The sequence below is a fragment of the Myotis lucifugus genome, unplaced genomic scaffold, assembly GCF_000147115.1.
Source record: "Myotis lucifugus unplaced genomic scaffold, Myoluc2.0 scaffold_1067, whole genome shotgun sequence".
NCBI classification, from domain to species: domain Eukaryota; kingdom Metazoa; phylum Chordata; class Mammalia; order Chiroptera; family Vespertilionidae; genus Myotis; species Myotis lucifugus.
The window spans coordinates 50336-65979 of record NW_005872115.1 but is presented as its reverse complement, the minus strand read 5'-3'; the positions used below and the strand labels follow the sequence as shown (position 1 = coordinate 65979).

At 52.4% G+C, this 15644-nt stretch overlaps 1 protein-coding gene across 1 annotated transcript in view; it reads right to left on the bottom strand.

Moving 5' to 3' along the window:
- Nucleotides 1–9410: 9410 nt before the first annotated feature.
- The window catches only part of NATD1 (N-acetyltransferase domain containing 1), an 18989-nt gene continuing 12755 nt past the window's right edge, over nt 9411–15644 (bottom strand). Inside the window, 3 exon segments of the mRNA XM_006107216.3 lie at nt 9411–12775; nt 14825–14848; nt 14850–14944. Coding sequence (XP_006107278.3) covers nt 12659–12775; nt 14825–14848; nt 14850–14944 — 236 coding nt within the window. The 3' untranslated portion in view covers nt 9411–12658.

Sequence of the window (15644 nt, the reverse complement as noted above, 5' to 3'; positions counted from 1 at the left end):
GGACCCCCTTCCACAGTCAAGCACTACCCTGTCCCCAAGGGACGCAGATTTGGTGCAGCGCAGTCTCCCTCTGACACTCTATTCCCGGCTGCACGTGTTCTCCCTCCAGCCCAGAACCCTGATCCCACTGCTCTCCAGTTGACCTCTGACCTTTCCATCCATGGATTACCTCATCAGCTGTGTTTAATTTGCCAATTCCAGGTGGATGTTATTCGATTCAGCTGTTTCTTCTATCTGCTCTGTGAGAAGGCACAGGACCCATCTGCCTATTCAGCCGCCACCTTGTCTCCCCCTGGACAAACGTTTTAGGAGCCCGCGGCCAGGGAGGCTGGAGTCTTGGTGCTCGTGGGTTCTCAGCCATTATGTTTCCCATAATGGCTGCACCAGTCTGCGTTCCCACCAGCAGTGCACTGGGGCTCCCTTTTCTCCACCTCCTCACCAGCACTTGCCATTTGTTGATGATAGCCATTCTGATAGCTGTGAGGTGATGCCTCATTGTTGTTTTAATTTGCATCTCCCTGATGATCAGTGACTTTGAGAATTTTTTCATATGTCTCTTGGCCATCTGTATGCCCACTTTGCAGCTGGTCCCTGGCCAGTGTGGCTGTAGGGTCCTGGGTGGTGTCCAAGGTCTCCCCGGGTGAAGGTGAGCCTGGGCTCCCAGTCACAGCCCCTCTCCCCTTCAAGATGGCACAATCTATGCGGCAGAGCTGGCCGCCCCAGGAGAGATTGCAGTGGTAGTAGAGGCTGCCCAGCTAGGGGAGCCTGGTCCGAGAGTCCCCAACAATCTTGCGGAGTATAGCTATCCCTCACTCACACATACGCACACGCCCCACACATCCATGCACTTTTCTTGTGCTCCCTTATTCACTCACACTCTCTCCCTCACTGCTGTCCTGTCGGCCACCATCTTGGATCTGAGATCCTTCTTTTTTACTGCTGTGTAGTATTCCATGGTATAAATGTACCACAGCTGTTTTATCTACTCACCTACTGATGGGCACTTGGGCTGTTTCCAGGTCTTAGCTATTGTAAACTGTGCTGCTATGAACATAGGCGGGGGGCGTACATTCTTTCTGATTGGTATTTCGGATTTCTCAGGATATGTTTCTAGAAATGGGATCATTGGTCAAATGGCAGTTCCATATTTAATGTTTGGAGGGAACTCCATACTGTTTTCCGTAATGGCTGCACCAGTCTGCATTCCCACCAGCAGTGCACGAGGGTTCCCTTTTCTCCACATCCTCTCCAGCACTTGTCATTTGTTGATTTGTTGATGGTAGCCAGTCTGACAGGTGTGAGGTGATACCTCATTGTTGTTTTAATTTGCATCTCTCTGATGATCAGTGACTTTGAGCATGTTTTCATATGTCTCTTGGCCATCTGTATGCCCACTTTGCAGAAGTTTTTGCTTAGATCAGCAGTTCTCAACCTGTGGGTTGTGACCCCTTTGGTGGTCGAACGACCCTTTCACAGGGGTCGCCTAAGACCATCCTGAATATCAGGTATTTACATGATGATTCATAACAGTAGCAACATTACAGTTATGAAGTAGCAACGAAAATAATTTTATGGTTGGGTCACAACATGAGGAACTGTATTTAAAGGGCCAGAAGGTTAAGAACCACTGGCTTAGATCCTTTGCCCATTTTTTAATTGGATTGTCTTCTTTTTGTTAAGTTGCATGAGTCCCTTATATATTTTAGATATTAAGCCTTTATCAGATGTATCATTGCCAAATATATGCTTCCATACAGTGGGCTCCCTTTTTGCTTTGTTGATGGTTTCTTTTGCTGTGCAGAAGATTTTTATTTTGATGTAGTCCCATTTGTTTATTTTCTCCTTAGTTTCCTTTGCTAGGAGATTATATCTGTAAACATATTGCTATGAGAGATGTCTGAGATTTTGCTGCCTATGGTATCTTCTGGGATTTTTATGGTTTACCGACTTAAAATTAAGTCTTTTACCCTTTTTGAGTTTATTCTTGTGTATGGTGTAAGTTGGTGGTCTAGTTTCATTTTTTTGGCATGTATCTGTCCAATTTTCTCAACACCATTTATTGAAAAGACTGTCTTGAGTCCACTGTATGCTCTTGACTCCTGTGTCAAATACTAATTGTGCATAATGGCTTGAGTTAATTTCAGGGGTCTCTGTTCTGTTCCATTGATTTATATGCCTGTTCTTGTACCAGATTACTTGATATCTGGTATTGTGATTCCTCCAACTTTGTTTTTCTTCCTCAAAATTGCTGCAGCTTTTCAGGTTCTTTTTTTGGTTCCATGTAAATTTTTGGAGTATTTGTTCTAGATTTGTGAAATATGCTGTTGGTATTTTAATAGGAATTGCATTGAATCTGTAGATTGCCTTGGGTAGTATGGACATTTTAATGATGTTGATTCTACGAATCCATGAACACGGTATATTCTTCCACTTGTTTATATCTTCTTCTCTTTTTTCAACATCCTGTAGTTTTCCGAATACAAATCTTTTACCTCCTTGGTTTAGTTCATTCCTATGTATCTTAATTTTTTTGTTGCAATGGTAAATGGGATTGTTTGTTTAGTTTTTCTTTCTGAGAGTTCATTATTGGTGTATAAAAGAGCCATCGATTTTAGGGTGTTGATTTTGTATCTTGCTACATTGTCAAATTCATTTATTAAATCTAGTAGTTTTTGGTGGAGTCTTTAGGAGTTTCTATGTACAATATCACATCATCTGAGAATAATGAGAGTTTTACTTCCTCCTTTCCAATTTGGATGCCTTTTATTCCTTCTTCTTTTTTTTTCTTTTTTTTTTTTATTAAATCTTTATTGTTCAGATTATTACATTTGTTCCTCTTTTTCCCCCCCATAACTCCCCTCCTTCCAGCTCCCACCCCACCCTCCACCCTCACTCCCCACCCACTGAGTTCATCCATAGGTGCATGATTTTTGTCCAGTCACTTCCCGCATCTCCCACACCCCTTTTCCCCCAAGAATAGTCAGTCCATTCCCTTTCTATGTCCCTGATTCATTATAATCACCAGTTCATTCTGTACATCAGGTTATTTATTCACTTGATTCTTAGATTCATTTGTTGATAGATGCATATTTGTTGTTCATAATTTGTATCTTTACCTTTTTCTTCTTCTTCCTCTTCTTAAAGGATACCTTTCAGCATTTCATATAATACTGGTTTGGCGGTGATGAACTCCTTTAGTTTTTCCTTATCTGTGAAGCTCTTTATCTGACCTTCAATTCTGAATGATAGCTTTGCTGGATAAAGTAATCTTGGTTGTAGGTTCTTGGTATTCAGCACTTTGAATATTTCTTGCCATTCCCTTCTGGCCTGCAAAGTTTCTGTTGAGAAATCAGCTGACAGTCGTATGGGTATTCCCTTGTAGGTAATTGAGCCTCTTTCTCTTGCTGCTTTTAAGATTTTCTCTTTGTCTTTTGCTCTTGGCATTTTAATGATGATGTGTCTTGGTGTGGTCCTCTTTGGATTCCTTTTGTTTGGGGTTCTCTGCACTTCTTGGACCTGTAAGTCCATTTCTTTCTCCAGGTGGGGGAAGTTTTCTGCCATTATTTCTTGAAATAGGTTTTCAATATCTTGCTGTCTCTCATCTTCTGGTACTCCAATAATTCTGATATTAGACCGCTTAAAGCTGTCCCAGAGGCTCCTTACACTATCTTCACACTTTCGGATTCTTTTTTCATTTTGCTTTTCCAATTGGGTGTTTTTTGTCGAATCTTTGGTTTGAGTCTTGTGCTCCTCTGGTCTGATATTGGGTATAATATTCTTTATTTCAGTCCGTGTATGCTTACTTTCTAATTTCTTTATCGTAGCATCGAGGGTCTCATTAGTTTTCGTGAGGCTCTGCACAAATTTATGGCAAGCCCTCAAAATTGCGATTCTTAGCTCCATATCCTCCATTTCTGTCATGTTTTTTTGTCTCCGCATCTTATATGCTTTCTTGGTGCACCCCCTTGTGGTCTCTGTGCGCAGTCTTGTTCTAGCCAAGCCTTAATTGTTGTAGTTAACACTAGAGGGGTTTGACCACCAGGCCAACTGGCTGTGGGAATCAGCTGTGGAAAACTTCAGTCCTCTGGGGAGGCGCTATTCCAGCCTTTGCCTGAGGCGATCTGCAAATGGCCTTGCGCAGGGCCTGGGCGGGGCGGGCTCAACAGGGCGGGGGGAGGGAGCAGCTATGGCCGCTCTCAGTCCGTCTCCCGGGGCTCTGCCTCTCTGTCCCCACAACCGCTGCAAACCTCGGAGGGGCCGTAGCCAGACAGTCCCGCTTCTCCCGTTTGAGTCTGGGTCCCTAGAGACTCGCCCGGATCTGTAGCCCAGAGTCTGAGACTCGCTCCTGATTGAAAACGACAATCGCGCCCTCAGCCGCCAGCCCGCTTTGCGCGCGCACCCTCACCACCGCACCGCCGTACCTTTAAGTTTTCCACACTGCGCCTCCGCTGAGCGTCGGAATGCTGTTGTTTTTGCTTCTAGTTGAAGAGACTCTCCTCAGCCAGCCTTCCCGTGGTTCTGGTTGATGTCCGCTCCGACTTTTAGTTGTATTTTTGAAGTGGTTGTTTGAGGCAGCAAACTCCGGTGTTTACCTATGCCGCCATCTTCGATTCTTCTATTCCTTCTTCTTGTCTGATCGCTGTGGCTAGGACTTCCAGTACTATGTTGAATAAGAGTGGTAAAAGTGGACATCCCTGTCTTGTTCCTGTTCTTACGGGAAATGGTTTTAGTTTTTGCCCATTGAATATGATGTTGGCTATAGGTTTGTCATATATGATCTTTATCATGTTGAGAAATGCTCCCTCTATTCCCACTTTGCTGAGAGTTTTTATCAGAAATGGGTGTTGGATTTTGTCAAATGCTTTTTCTGTGTCTACTGATATGATCATGTGATTTTTGTCTTTCAATTTGTTTATGTGGTGTATCATGTTTATTGATTTGCTAATATTGTACCAGCCTTGCATCGCTGGAATAAATCCCACTTGGTCATGGTGTATGATTTTTAAAAATATATTGCTGAATTCAATTTGCTAATATATTTTTTGAGGATTTTAGCTTCAATGTTCATCAGGGATATTGGCCTGTAATTTTTTTCTTTGTAGTGTCTTCATGTGGTTTTTGAATTAGGATAATGCTGGCCTCATAAAAAGAGCTTGGAAATATTCTTTCCTGTTGGAGTTTAGGAATAGTTTGAGGAGTATTAATCTTTGGTAAAACTCCCCTGTGAAGCCCTCCAGCCCTGGGCTTTTGTTTGCTGGGAGTTGTTTTTTTTTTGTTTTTTTTTTATTACAGCTTCTGTTTCATTAGTTGTTATTGGCCTATTCAGGTTTTCTGATTCTTCCTGTTTCAGTATTGGAAGATTGTTTTTTTCTAGGAACTTGTCCATTTCATCCACATTGTTCATCTTGTTGGCCTATAGATGTTCATAGTATTTCCTTACAGTCCTTTTTATTTCTGTGGTGTCAGGGGTTACTTTTCTGCTTTCATTTCTGATACTATTTTTTGGGTCCTCTCTCTGTTTCTTGATGAGTCTTGCTAATGGGTCAATTTTGTTTATACTTTCACAGAACCAGCTCTTGTTTAATTGACTTTTTGTATTTTTTTTAGTCTCTAGGTCATTTATTTCTGCTCTAATATTTATTATTTCCTTCCTTCTACTTACTGTGGGCTTTTCTTGTTGTTCTCTTTCTAGTTATTTTAATTGTAGGGTTAGTTTATTGCTGATTTTTCTTTTTTTGTTTTTGTTTTTTGAGGTGGTGCTATGAATTTCCCTCACAGGACTGCTTTTGCTGTGTCCCAGAGATTTTGGGGTGTTTTGTGTTCATTTTCATTTGTTTCTAGGAAGTTTTTTCTTTCTTGATCTCGTTGTTAACCCATTCTTTGCTTAATAACTTGCTATTTAGCCTCCATGTGTTTGAATGTTTTGGGGTGTTTTTACTGTAGTTGATTTCTAATTTCATTCCACTGTGATTTGAGAAGATGCTTGATATTTCAATTTTCTTGAACTTGTAGAGACTTGTTTTGTGTCCTAACATGTGGTCTGTCTGTGTGAATGTTCCACGTGCACTTGAGACGAATGTATATTCCAAGCAGGTAATTTATTGTTAGCCTGTAAATTTTTGTAAGGTTCAGTAGGACAAACCCAACATTCCCTGCTGTGCCTGTCACCCTTCTGAAGATATCATCTTTGTGTCTCAATGTTAGGTATTAGAGCTTGGAGTATGTACATGAAGAAGGTCCCTTTATCCCATTCATTCCAGAATTGGCGCAGAACCATTACCTGAATTAATGGGGTGGAGTAAAGGACCCTGACCCAGCCTGGCTAATAACCGTAAGATCTTAGCTTCAATTTGTTCAACCAGGGTGTCCCGCCTGAGCCTCTGCTCACACGATAATCATTGTTGATTAACAGCTTCTGGCCAGTGTCGTTCCTTATAATGTTCATATAAACCCTCAAGGGAAGGGCCTTCCTCCCCAACCTAGGGGAAATATCTTGTAATTAGATCTGTACTGTTTGGCTTGCATATACAGTAAGTTCCTCTCCTATATGCCATACAGGCAGGGGCAAAGAAAGGCAGCAGACTGACTGCTGACTGATGACGTAAACGTGGTTCTCTCTGGGCCATGCTCCAGATAGGGTTTTATGTAGTGCGTCCAAATGTGCAGCCGGTGGGAAGGGCTCCTGGCCACCCCGCTCCCTCTTATGTGTCTTGGTTCCTTTCCTGCCGTCTCAGGCAATGGAAGGGCTTGGAGAGCTGAGTGCCAACCGTCATGTGCACATCCTTGGATGAGCCGGTCAGTTCATTACAAGTGAAATGCAAGTCCCTGAGGTCCTTGTGCAATTTAGGGTTAAACCCCAAACATCTCCACAAGGACCTTATTCATGTAAGAACATGCAAGACTCGAACTGGAGGGAGGAATTACCTTTTATTTGGAGTCCTGGTGAGCCTGGGCACTCATTTGGTTTTACTTTCAATTTTGTGTCCCTGGGCAGAGGCCCAGTCTGTGTTGCTAACCTTTGTGATGCTGCAAAAGAAATCCCCAGAGGAACTGACCGCACTGCAATCCATTGTCAGGGATCAGAGATGACTGGGCAGTGATCAGAGCCCCGTCCCAGTTGCTAATCTGAGTCATGGCCCCAGAAAAGATGTTACTGGAGAGCCACCAAGTCAGAGGTGGGGGGAGGCGGCTCTCCTCTCCTCAAGGCTTGTTCATCTCCTGAGAAGGACTCAGATGGGTGACAGGAAGCAGTGTGGAAGCAAAGCAAGGCTTCATCAAGAATGCTCTTGGTGTGAAGCACCAGCAGGCAGGCAGCTCAGCTGGTGTGAGCACCCCGCCCGGTGGTGGTCCAGGGGGCTTTGTACCCTCCCCGAGGGCTCAGAGCTCCCTGCAGGTACCCTGGGCAGCAGACTAGGTGTCCAGGTCCCCTTCTGCATTGTTGCGGCTGATCTCAGAATGTCTGCACATACATCTGGTCCTCTTGTTGGGCAAGGCCTCAGGCAACTTTGTTCAGTGGGTGAGATAAATCAATCCCCTTGGCTTTCTCCCTTCTTGCCTTTGCTGCTCTAGTACAGTGGGGCCTTGACTTACGAGTGTCCCGACTAACGAGTTTTTCGAGATACGAGCCGTCTCTCGGCAGATTTTTTGCTTTGAGTTGCGAGCTAAAATTCGGGTTACGAGCCAGCTTCAGATACCCCACCGCTAGTTGGTGCAGCGAACATCACAGTGAACGCCACAACATCAGCCCAGCATCACGTGTCTCACTCGTTCACTTTTTGATTTGACAAACAAGTAATTGGAGTTACGAGCTCCGTCACGGAACGAATTAAACTCGTAAGTCAAGGCCCCACTGTAGCTGTTTAATCTGCCTCACAGCTGCACCCACGGTTCTTTCTAACGTGGCTTCCAGGGGCTCTATTTCTTTGCTTCCTTGTCTTCTCAGCCGTGTGTGTCTAATTCACTGATGCCTCCGGAGTGTCTCAATTAGCTAATGGACCAAGTCAACAGACTCCTTTGGACCTTTGCCGTGGGCTGAGGCCTTGGTCTATAAAGCTGAGAATGTTCTAATGGGCCTTTTTCAGTTTTATTTCCTGTTATTTGGGGTCCTGTAGCTGTTACCTTTTCCAACACTACACGGCCTCAAACACGTTCATTCCCCCTTCTGTGTTGGCAGTGTCTTGCTTGCATGTATCTCTTCCTTACGCCTCACTACAAATGAAGGAACAACCAACACACAGGGATGTCTGGCTCATTCCCACCTCTTTCCCCTGGAGTCACAGCCTCTACGTCCCTGGTCTGCCCTTCGAGTTATTGCAAGTTTTGATTTTTGCAAACACTTTGCCTCTGCATAACATGAGCCTCCCACTGTCCACTCTGCAATATCTATGTTCATGTTCCCTGTTGCCTAATCACTAAGCCAATCCTGTGGACTAAAGGTTTTAAATGACAGAAGCACCATACTTCACGGTGTTAGTCCACTACCTGGTATGACAGACAGACCCCAACATGTAGAATGCTGAAAACACGACAGATATGCAGTTCTTGCTCAATAACAAGCCAAAAGGAGAGTTAGTTATTGACAGGTTGGTTTTCTCCACGTAGCGATGCAGGGACCCGTGTTCTGTACAGCCGGCGAGTTTACGGTCCCTGAAGCCTGGTCATCACGGCGCTCAGCATGGAACGAGATAGATGGAGCCGTGGAGGCTTCTGCCTCACTCCCACGCACATGCCACCGGCCGGAACGCAGCCTCGGACTCACTTGCTACGAGAGGCTGGTGGGTGCACTCTGTCCACAGTGGGAACAGACGAGCGGAGCGGCCTCTCTCACCACCAGGCTCTCCACCCTCTGGCCCGCCCACCGCTCCGGGCAAGGGCCCAGCAGCAGCCCCGGGACATGGCTGTGGGTAACACTTCTGTTCCTCCAGCTGCGTGCATTTGCTAGTATTGGGGTCACCTCGCCTTCTTACTTGTGCTCTTCCCGTCCTCCCAGCAGTTTCCACCGCCAGTCCCCACACTAGGCCCGTCCGAAGCACCTGCAGCAGTTTCCTTCCCGACTCTGTGCAGACTGCCCTTCGAGCAAGAATGGCCTGAGACACGATCTTACACACGGAAACCTGGGGTCATGACCCGGCCCGACTGGGCCAGTAACAACTCGCCTGCCCAGGGAGATGGAGCTCTGGAAGGTCAGAGCAGGTGGCGACCTGTTAGTCTCTCACCTATCTGATGAGCCTGAGCGAGGCGCTTCTCGAAGGTGGAGCTGGGAGGCTGCCCGGCTGCCCCTTGTCACTGTGGTGGGGACAATAAAGCCACAAAGCCCTGGGGGGTGGGGGGGCTGCTGGGACCACCCTGGAGTCGGCAGAAAAAAAACTAGACTCAGCTCCCGGCGGAAGGACAGAACCAGAGAGCGTCTCTGAGAGCCAGAAAAGAATCTGTTTAATATCCTGTAGCCATGAGAACGACACAACTGAAAACCACCCAGTATTGGGCCTGCAGGCTACAGTTCCGTGCCCTCATAGAAAACTTAGGGTGCTGATTTGGAGGAAGTGGGGCCCTGAGAACAGCAGAGGGGACATCTGGGTAGACATCAGCCAATCAGAGGCTTCTGCGCTGAGGACCAAGCGAGGGGATGGGTGGACGCTCCGTCAATCTCCCCATCACAGTGGCCTGGCACGCAGCCACCTTCTCAGCATCCGCCGGGCATCCCCGTCAGCCATGGACCTTGCGGCTCCAGACAGAGCCCTTCCCAGCCTTCCCAGTGACCAGGGGAGGTGCAGGGACAGTGCACGGCCCTCCCGGGCCGTCCTTGAGAGCGGACAGAGGGCACATTGTGTTATGGGGAGGGGGATGGGCACAGACCCTGCCCCTGCCTCCCAGCCTCCTGCGGCTACAGGGCCTGCCCCTCATCTATCCGACAGGCCTGATGGCCTGGCCACCGCAATGCCTCTTCTTCCTCCTGTGTTTGGGGGCAGCACGGTCACCCCCAGGCTGGGAACTAGGAGGAAAACATCCCACTCAGAAAGGAGTCCCCCATCCCTGCACACCCCAACTGGGGATCAACCTGCAACCGGGTACATGCCCTGACTGGGAACTGAACTGGTGACCTTGTGGTGCATGGGACGGTGTTCAACTAAGCCACACCGGCCAGGCCCCTCGATCCTGTTTTGAGGCCATTGGTGACGTTGCCCCCACAGGCCGGCATGGGCACCCCATCTCGCTCCCCTGGACTAGAAGCCCCAAGAGAAGGCTTTGTGGGGGAGAGAGACACGTCTAAGAGCAGCAGCTGATGTGAGGCCCTATGACATCACCGCCTCTTCCAGGTGAGCCCCTTGCAGCCGCTCTGCGGTGAAGGCATGGCCAGGCCTCAGATGGCCCTTCCCTCGGGTGGAGGCAGGGACAGGGCAGGGCCCTGGCTGGCGGTGAAAGGGGAGAAGGCACGGGAGCAAGGTGCCCCCCAGACCTCGGTGGCCCTGCTGTCTGGCTGTGAGGCCTCGGCCACCCTGTGCGCACGTGCCGTCCGGCTGCGAGCAAGGTCAGGGCAGCAGGGATGGAGGGCGGGGAGCCCCGCCTAGCCCCTCACACCTGCGGCTCCCACGCCTCAGCTTATTCACTGTAAACGCAGGGCCAACCAGCAGGCAGCCCGAGGCCGGCCACGGCTCCCGCTGACACGCATGTCCGGCGCTCTGGTCAGGAACTTAAAAAACAACAAAGGGGCCCAGGGCCTTGGCCAGACGTCACCCAGAGCGGGTCCTGAGGGGGGAAGGCACGTGAGTTACGACCTGTTTTGAAATCTAAGCGAGATGTGAGGAACCCGGGCCTGTGAGCGACCTGCTGGGAGGGGCTGGTGCCGCCCCGGCCACAGCAAGGGCTCCCGGCCTCCTGGCTGGGAGGTGGAGGGGGGCGGGCTGGATGCCGGACACATGGGGCAGCACCAGAGGTGGCCAGCCATGGCCACACTGACCGTGCCGGCCGAGGGCTGCCGTGTTCCCAGCCTGGAGAGCGTCAGGCTCTTGCTGCTGCCCGGGCCCGGCGGCCACGCAGCACGGCCCGCAGCGGTCAGCGGCACTTTAAGGCAGCGGAGGCAAGGCAGCCACACCTGCAGGAACTAGGACAAGCTGTCCCTGGGCCAAGGCCACCCACTCTCACTGCCCGCCCCCCACCCCCCCAGCAGCTCCTGGTTCAATTAACGAGTTCTGTCTGCCTGCTGGCCCAGCATGGCCCGCCACCTGCTGTTAGAACCAGGCTCAGGCTGAGACACACCGCCCCTGGCCCCACCCACCGCCTGCTTGTCCCAGCCCCGAGTCGGGCATCCTCCTAGCACTGGGCCACCTCACCCACAGGCCGCAGAGCGAGAGCACCAGCTCACTGAGCTGCTGGACAGTTTCCATGACGAATCTGTATGTAAACTTGTGTGAGTGGGGAGGGAAGGAGGGAGAGAAAAGACCCGGCCGGTCTGTCCACTCTCAGGCCTACCCCCCCTTCTTCAGCTGTGCCAGGGTGGGCTGCCCCAGCCTTGGGAGGGGCCCAGCAGCTGTGCCCACCCCCTGCTGGCCCATGACTCCCAGCACAGGGGAACAGGCGCTCCCCTGGCCCTCATATAGCACACTGCAGAGTTGGGGAGCACAGCCGGAAGGAGGTGCCCTCCGCCATTCCCAGGCTCCCTGGGGCCAGAGCGTGCACGTGCAGGTCACGGCCATGCCCAACCACTGCTCCCCCGGAAGGTGCCCCGAGGCTGCGGCCCCGAAGGGAAGCCTCTGCAGAAAAGTGTCTTTCCTGGTGGTGAGGACGGCTTTGAGGACAGTTCACCTCCCTCCCACCTCTGCTCCACAGGGTCCCTTCTGAGGAAGCTCACCCAGGGCCCGGGCCAGGGGGGCGGGTCCCTGGGAGGTTTTGGAGCCCCTGGAGCTGCCTGGCGACAGGCAGATGGAGAGGGCAGGGCAGCCACAGGGGGCGGGACCTCGGTTCCCGCAGAGCTGACAGACAAGGAGGCCAGGAGTTAGGGCACAGGCAGCAGGGAGAGAGCAGCTGGTGCCCCCTGCCTCTTTGCCCGGCGCACCGCCTGGCACTCAGCTTCCGTGCTGCCTGTGCTGTGTGCACAGGTGAGCCCGCGCTAATGCCCAGGCCACCGTTCCCGGCCACCCCTGCCAGGCGGGCAGCTGGAGGAAGGCGGGCAGTGCTGACGGCAGCCGCAGCTGGCACTGTGCCCTCGGAAGTTGGCACATAGTTTCTATTGCTCCTCTCAACACTGGGAACACCCCCTCTGCAAATAGGACCGAATGGCAGGGGTGGTGAGGGGGTGCCAGGACAGCACTTGCCAATCACAGAGCAAGGAACTCAAGGGGGCACAGCGGGCCACAGGGATGCCCGTCCGTGTCCCAGTCCTGCCTACGGGCCCTCACAGGCCTGCCCACAACAGGCCGTATGGTCTTCCGAGAAGCCGCCAGATCTGCAGGCAGGAGCTGCCGGGATTCGGCTGCCTGGCCTCCCCTTGCCAGTCACCGGACCTGCCCATCCTCGGGCAGCCGCCTCCGGGGCCCAGATGAGCGTCCTTACAAAACAGCTGAGTGGCCCACCGCCATGGGATCCAGGTCTCCTGAGAGCACACGGAGGCAGGGCCAGGGCGAGGAGAGGTCTGGCAGGGCGCACCTGCCCCCGGCCAGGGTCACGGCTGCAGGCGCTCCAGGTACTGCGGCAGCGGGTTCTCCTTGACGTACTTCTGGATGTACCAGCACGTGAGGTGGGCCTTCAGGTCCTCCTCCACCACGAAGTCCAGGGCAGCCTGCACTGGCAGAGAGAGCGGTCAGTGCCCGGAGCCCCACCCTCGGCTGTCACCACCCGCATGTCAGAGAGGGAGCCGGGAACTGTGGGGAAACTGCCTGGAGCACAGGCCATGGGAGGGAGGAAGCCAGGACTGGATGCTGAGCTCTTCCCAAAATGCCCGGGAGGTGGTTTCCACTCAGCGCAGGCCACAGCCAGGGCCACGTGGGCAGGGGCTGAGCCTGGAGACCCCGCCTGCTGCCTGTCTGGTCCATCCTGCAGGCGCCCGGGCTCCTGTCCACAGCCTGCCCTCCCCCTTCAGGGCCCTCAGGCTTACCTGGCGCCTGCCTGACCACCCCCCCCCCCACTCTCTCTAAAAGTCAGTGGGAAACATACCCTCGGGTGAGGGTTAGTAACCAGGAAAATGTTTGCTGAAACAAAGCCGAGGACAGTGTGGGCGGCCGCTGTTCTGATGAAAAGAAGCAGCACTTACTTGGCCCTTTGACCTTCCGCCCCTGAGTGGCCTGTGTCCTCCACGCAGCCCACCCCTGACCCGGGTTACAGCCTCTCATGACAGGAACCAGCTATCCTCCCATTTGCAGAAAAAAAGACTGGAAGCCCACGAAGGTGCCCGTCACAGTAAGTGCCCGAGGTCTGTGCCTCAGGCCCTGGCAGGCAGGGCTCTAGGGCAGCGGTTCTCAACCTGTGAGTCTCGACCCCTTTGGGGGTCGAACGACCCTTTCACAGGGGTTGCCTAAGACCGTCGGAAAACACATCTATAATTACATATTGTTTTTGTGATTAATCACTATGCTTTAATTATGTTCAATTTGTAACAATGAAAATACATCCTGCATATCAGATATTTACATGATGATTCATAACAGTAGCAAAATTACAGTTATGAAGTAGCAACGAAAATAATGTTATGGTTGGGGGTCCCCACAACATGAGGAACTGTATTAAAGGGTCACGGCATTAGGAAGGTTGAGAACCGCTGGTCTAGGGGGAGAGAGGGCTCCACTCCCCGCTCCCCAGGTCAGTAAAGCTCAGTTTATTTTATTTATTTTTGTTCATCCTCACCCAAGGATACTTTTTCTATTGATTTTAGAGAGAGTGGAAGGGAGGGAGGGAGGAGGAGAGAGAGAGAAACCTCCAAGTGAAAGAGACACATTGATTGGTTGCCTCCCATAAGCGCCCCAACCAGGGCCAGGGATAGAGCCTGCAACCCAGGTACACGCCCTTGCCAGGGAATCGAACCCACGACCCTTGGGTGGGTAGGCTGATAGTCTAACCACTGAGCACACTGGCCAGGGCTCTCAGTTCTTTCTGGGTCACATGGAGGGTGGGAGAGGCACAGAGGCCTGGGGGTGTGGGGCAGAGGGGGAGCCAGCCCAGGAGCAGCCCTCAGGGACACTGAAGGCTTCTCTGGTCCAGGCGCAAGTCCCCTCGGCAGTCAGACTGCTCTCCCCGCAGCTGGAGCTGGAGGTGCTTTGGGGAGAAGGGGGTGGGGCATCAGCCAATTTACTTGAACATTCGTCACCCATTCATTCCAAGGGTGACAGAGCACCTAGGACACACTGGACGCCGGGGACACAGCCACGAGCTCCTGATGGGCAGCAGGGTCAGGGCCTGGACCGCAGCAGTGCAGCACCTGGGGCCTGGGCCCAGAACCACCGCCCCCGCCCAGCCCCAGGAGCAGGGGGCCAGCAGACACGCTGCCCCTCCCCTGCCGCCCACACCCCCCACAGCCCCCTGCCCACTCCACACCCCACCCCCGCCACCCCACAGCCCCCGCCCTACCCCACACCCCCCCCGCCGCCACCCACCCTACAGCCACCCCTTCCCGCCGCCCCACAGCCACCCGCCTCCCAGCCACCCCACAGCCACACACAGAACCTGCCCCACAGCCCCCCATCCCCCGCCACCCCACAGTCCCTACAGCCCCTCCACCCACAGCCACCCCCCCTGCTGCCCCCTCCCCACACCCCTCGCCAACTCCCAGCTGCAAGGCTGGCAGCAGGGTGGGACCCATCTGCACTTTGGCCAGCGGGCCCTCCACCCGCCCTACCTTGGCGAGGTGCTTGGCGATGCCCGCGCCCGCGGTAGGCGTCGGGGACCTCGGTGTGCTGCAGGTCCACGGTCCGCTTGCCCACGTACTCGTAGAGCAGGACGGCCCGATCGTGACATCCTGCAGGGGAGGGTAGACGCGTGAGCATGGCAGCTGGAGTGGAGAGAAGGCGTCGGAGCCAGGCTGCTGGAGCCTCAATAACCTCTCTGTGCCTCAGTTTCCCCATCCATAGAATGGGGACATAATAAAACACCCCTCATAGGGTTGTTTGGAGACTAAAGAGTCGTCTCTGTAAAATGTTAGGACAACACCCAGAATACTCCAGGCCACCGTGAGTCGTTGTTACTCCGTCTCAGCATCCCAGGACCCCCAGGGCCCCCAGCCCAGCCATCTGTGTCCCCACCTGCGCTCCCTCCAGAGGGTCTGCCGGCCCAGGCCCAGCGCTGGGTGCACTGCAGGACTTGCCAAGCCCCCACTAAACCAGAGCCCGAAGAGACAGGAGAGCAGATGAGACACGCAGCAGGACCTCTCGCAGGCCCAGAGAAGGTCAGGTGTGGCACTGGCATCCACAGGGAAGTGACGCTGGACACAGGACAGGAGCAAACAGGCCTTTTGTGCCCTCGCAGTCTTGCCAAAGCCTGAAGCTCACCAGCCCCACCCCCAAGAGGCCCCACTGGGGAAAACATTTAACAGGGGGCTCCCCCCAGCCAAAAGCCTAATTCCCCATTCTGTCTTCTCTGGGGCATCCCATCCATCCATCCAAACCACATCCACCCCATTCCTTCGATTCCAACCATGCAACCCATCCATTCCTTCCTTC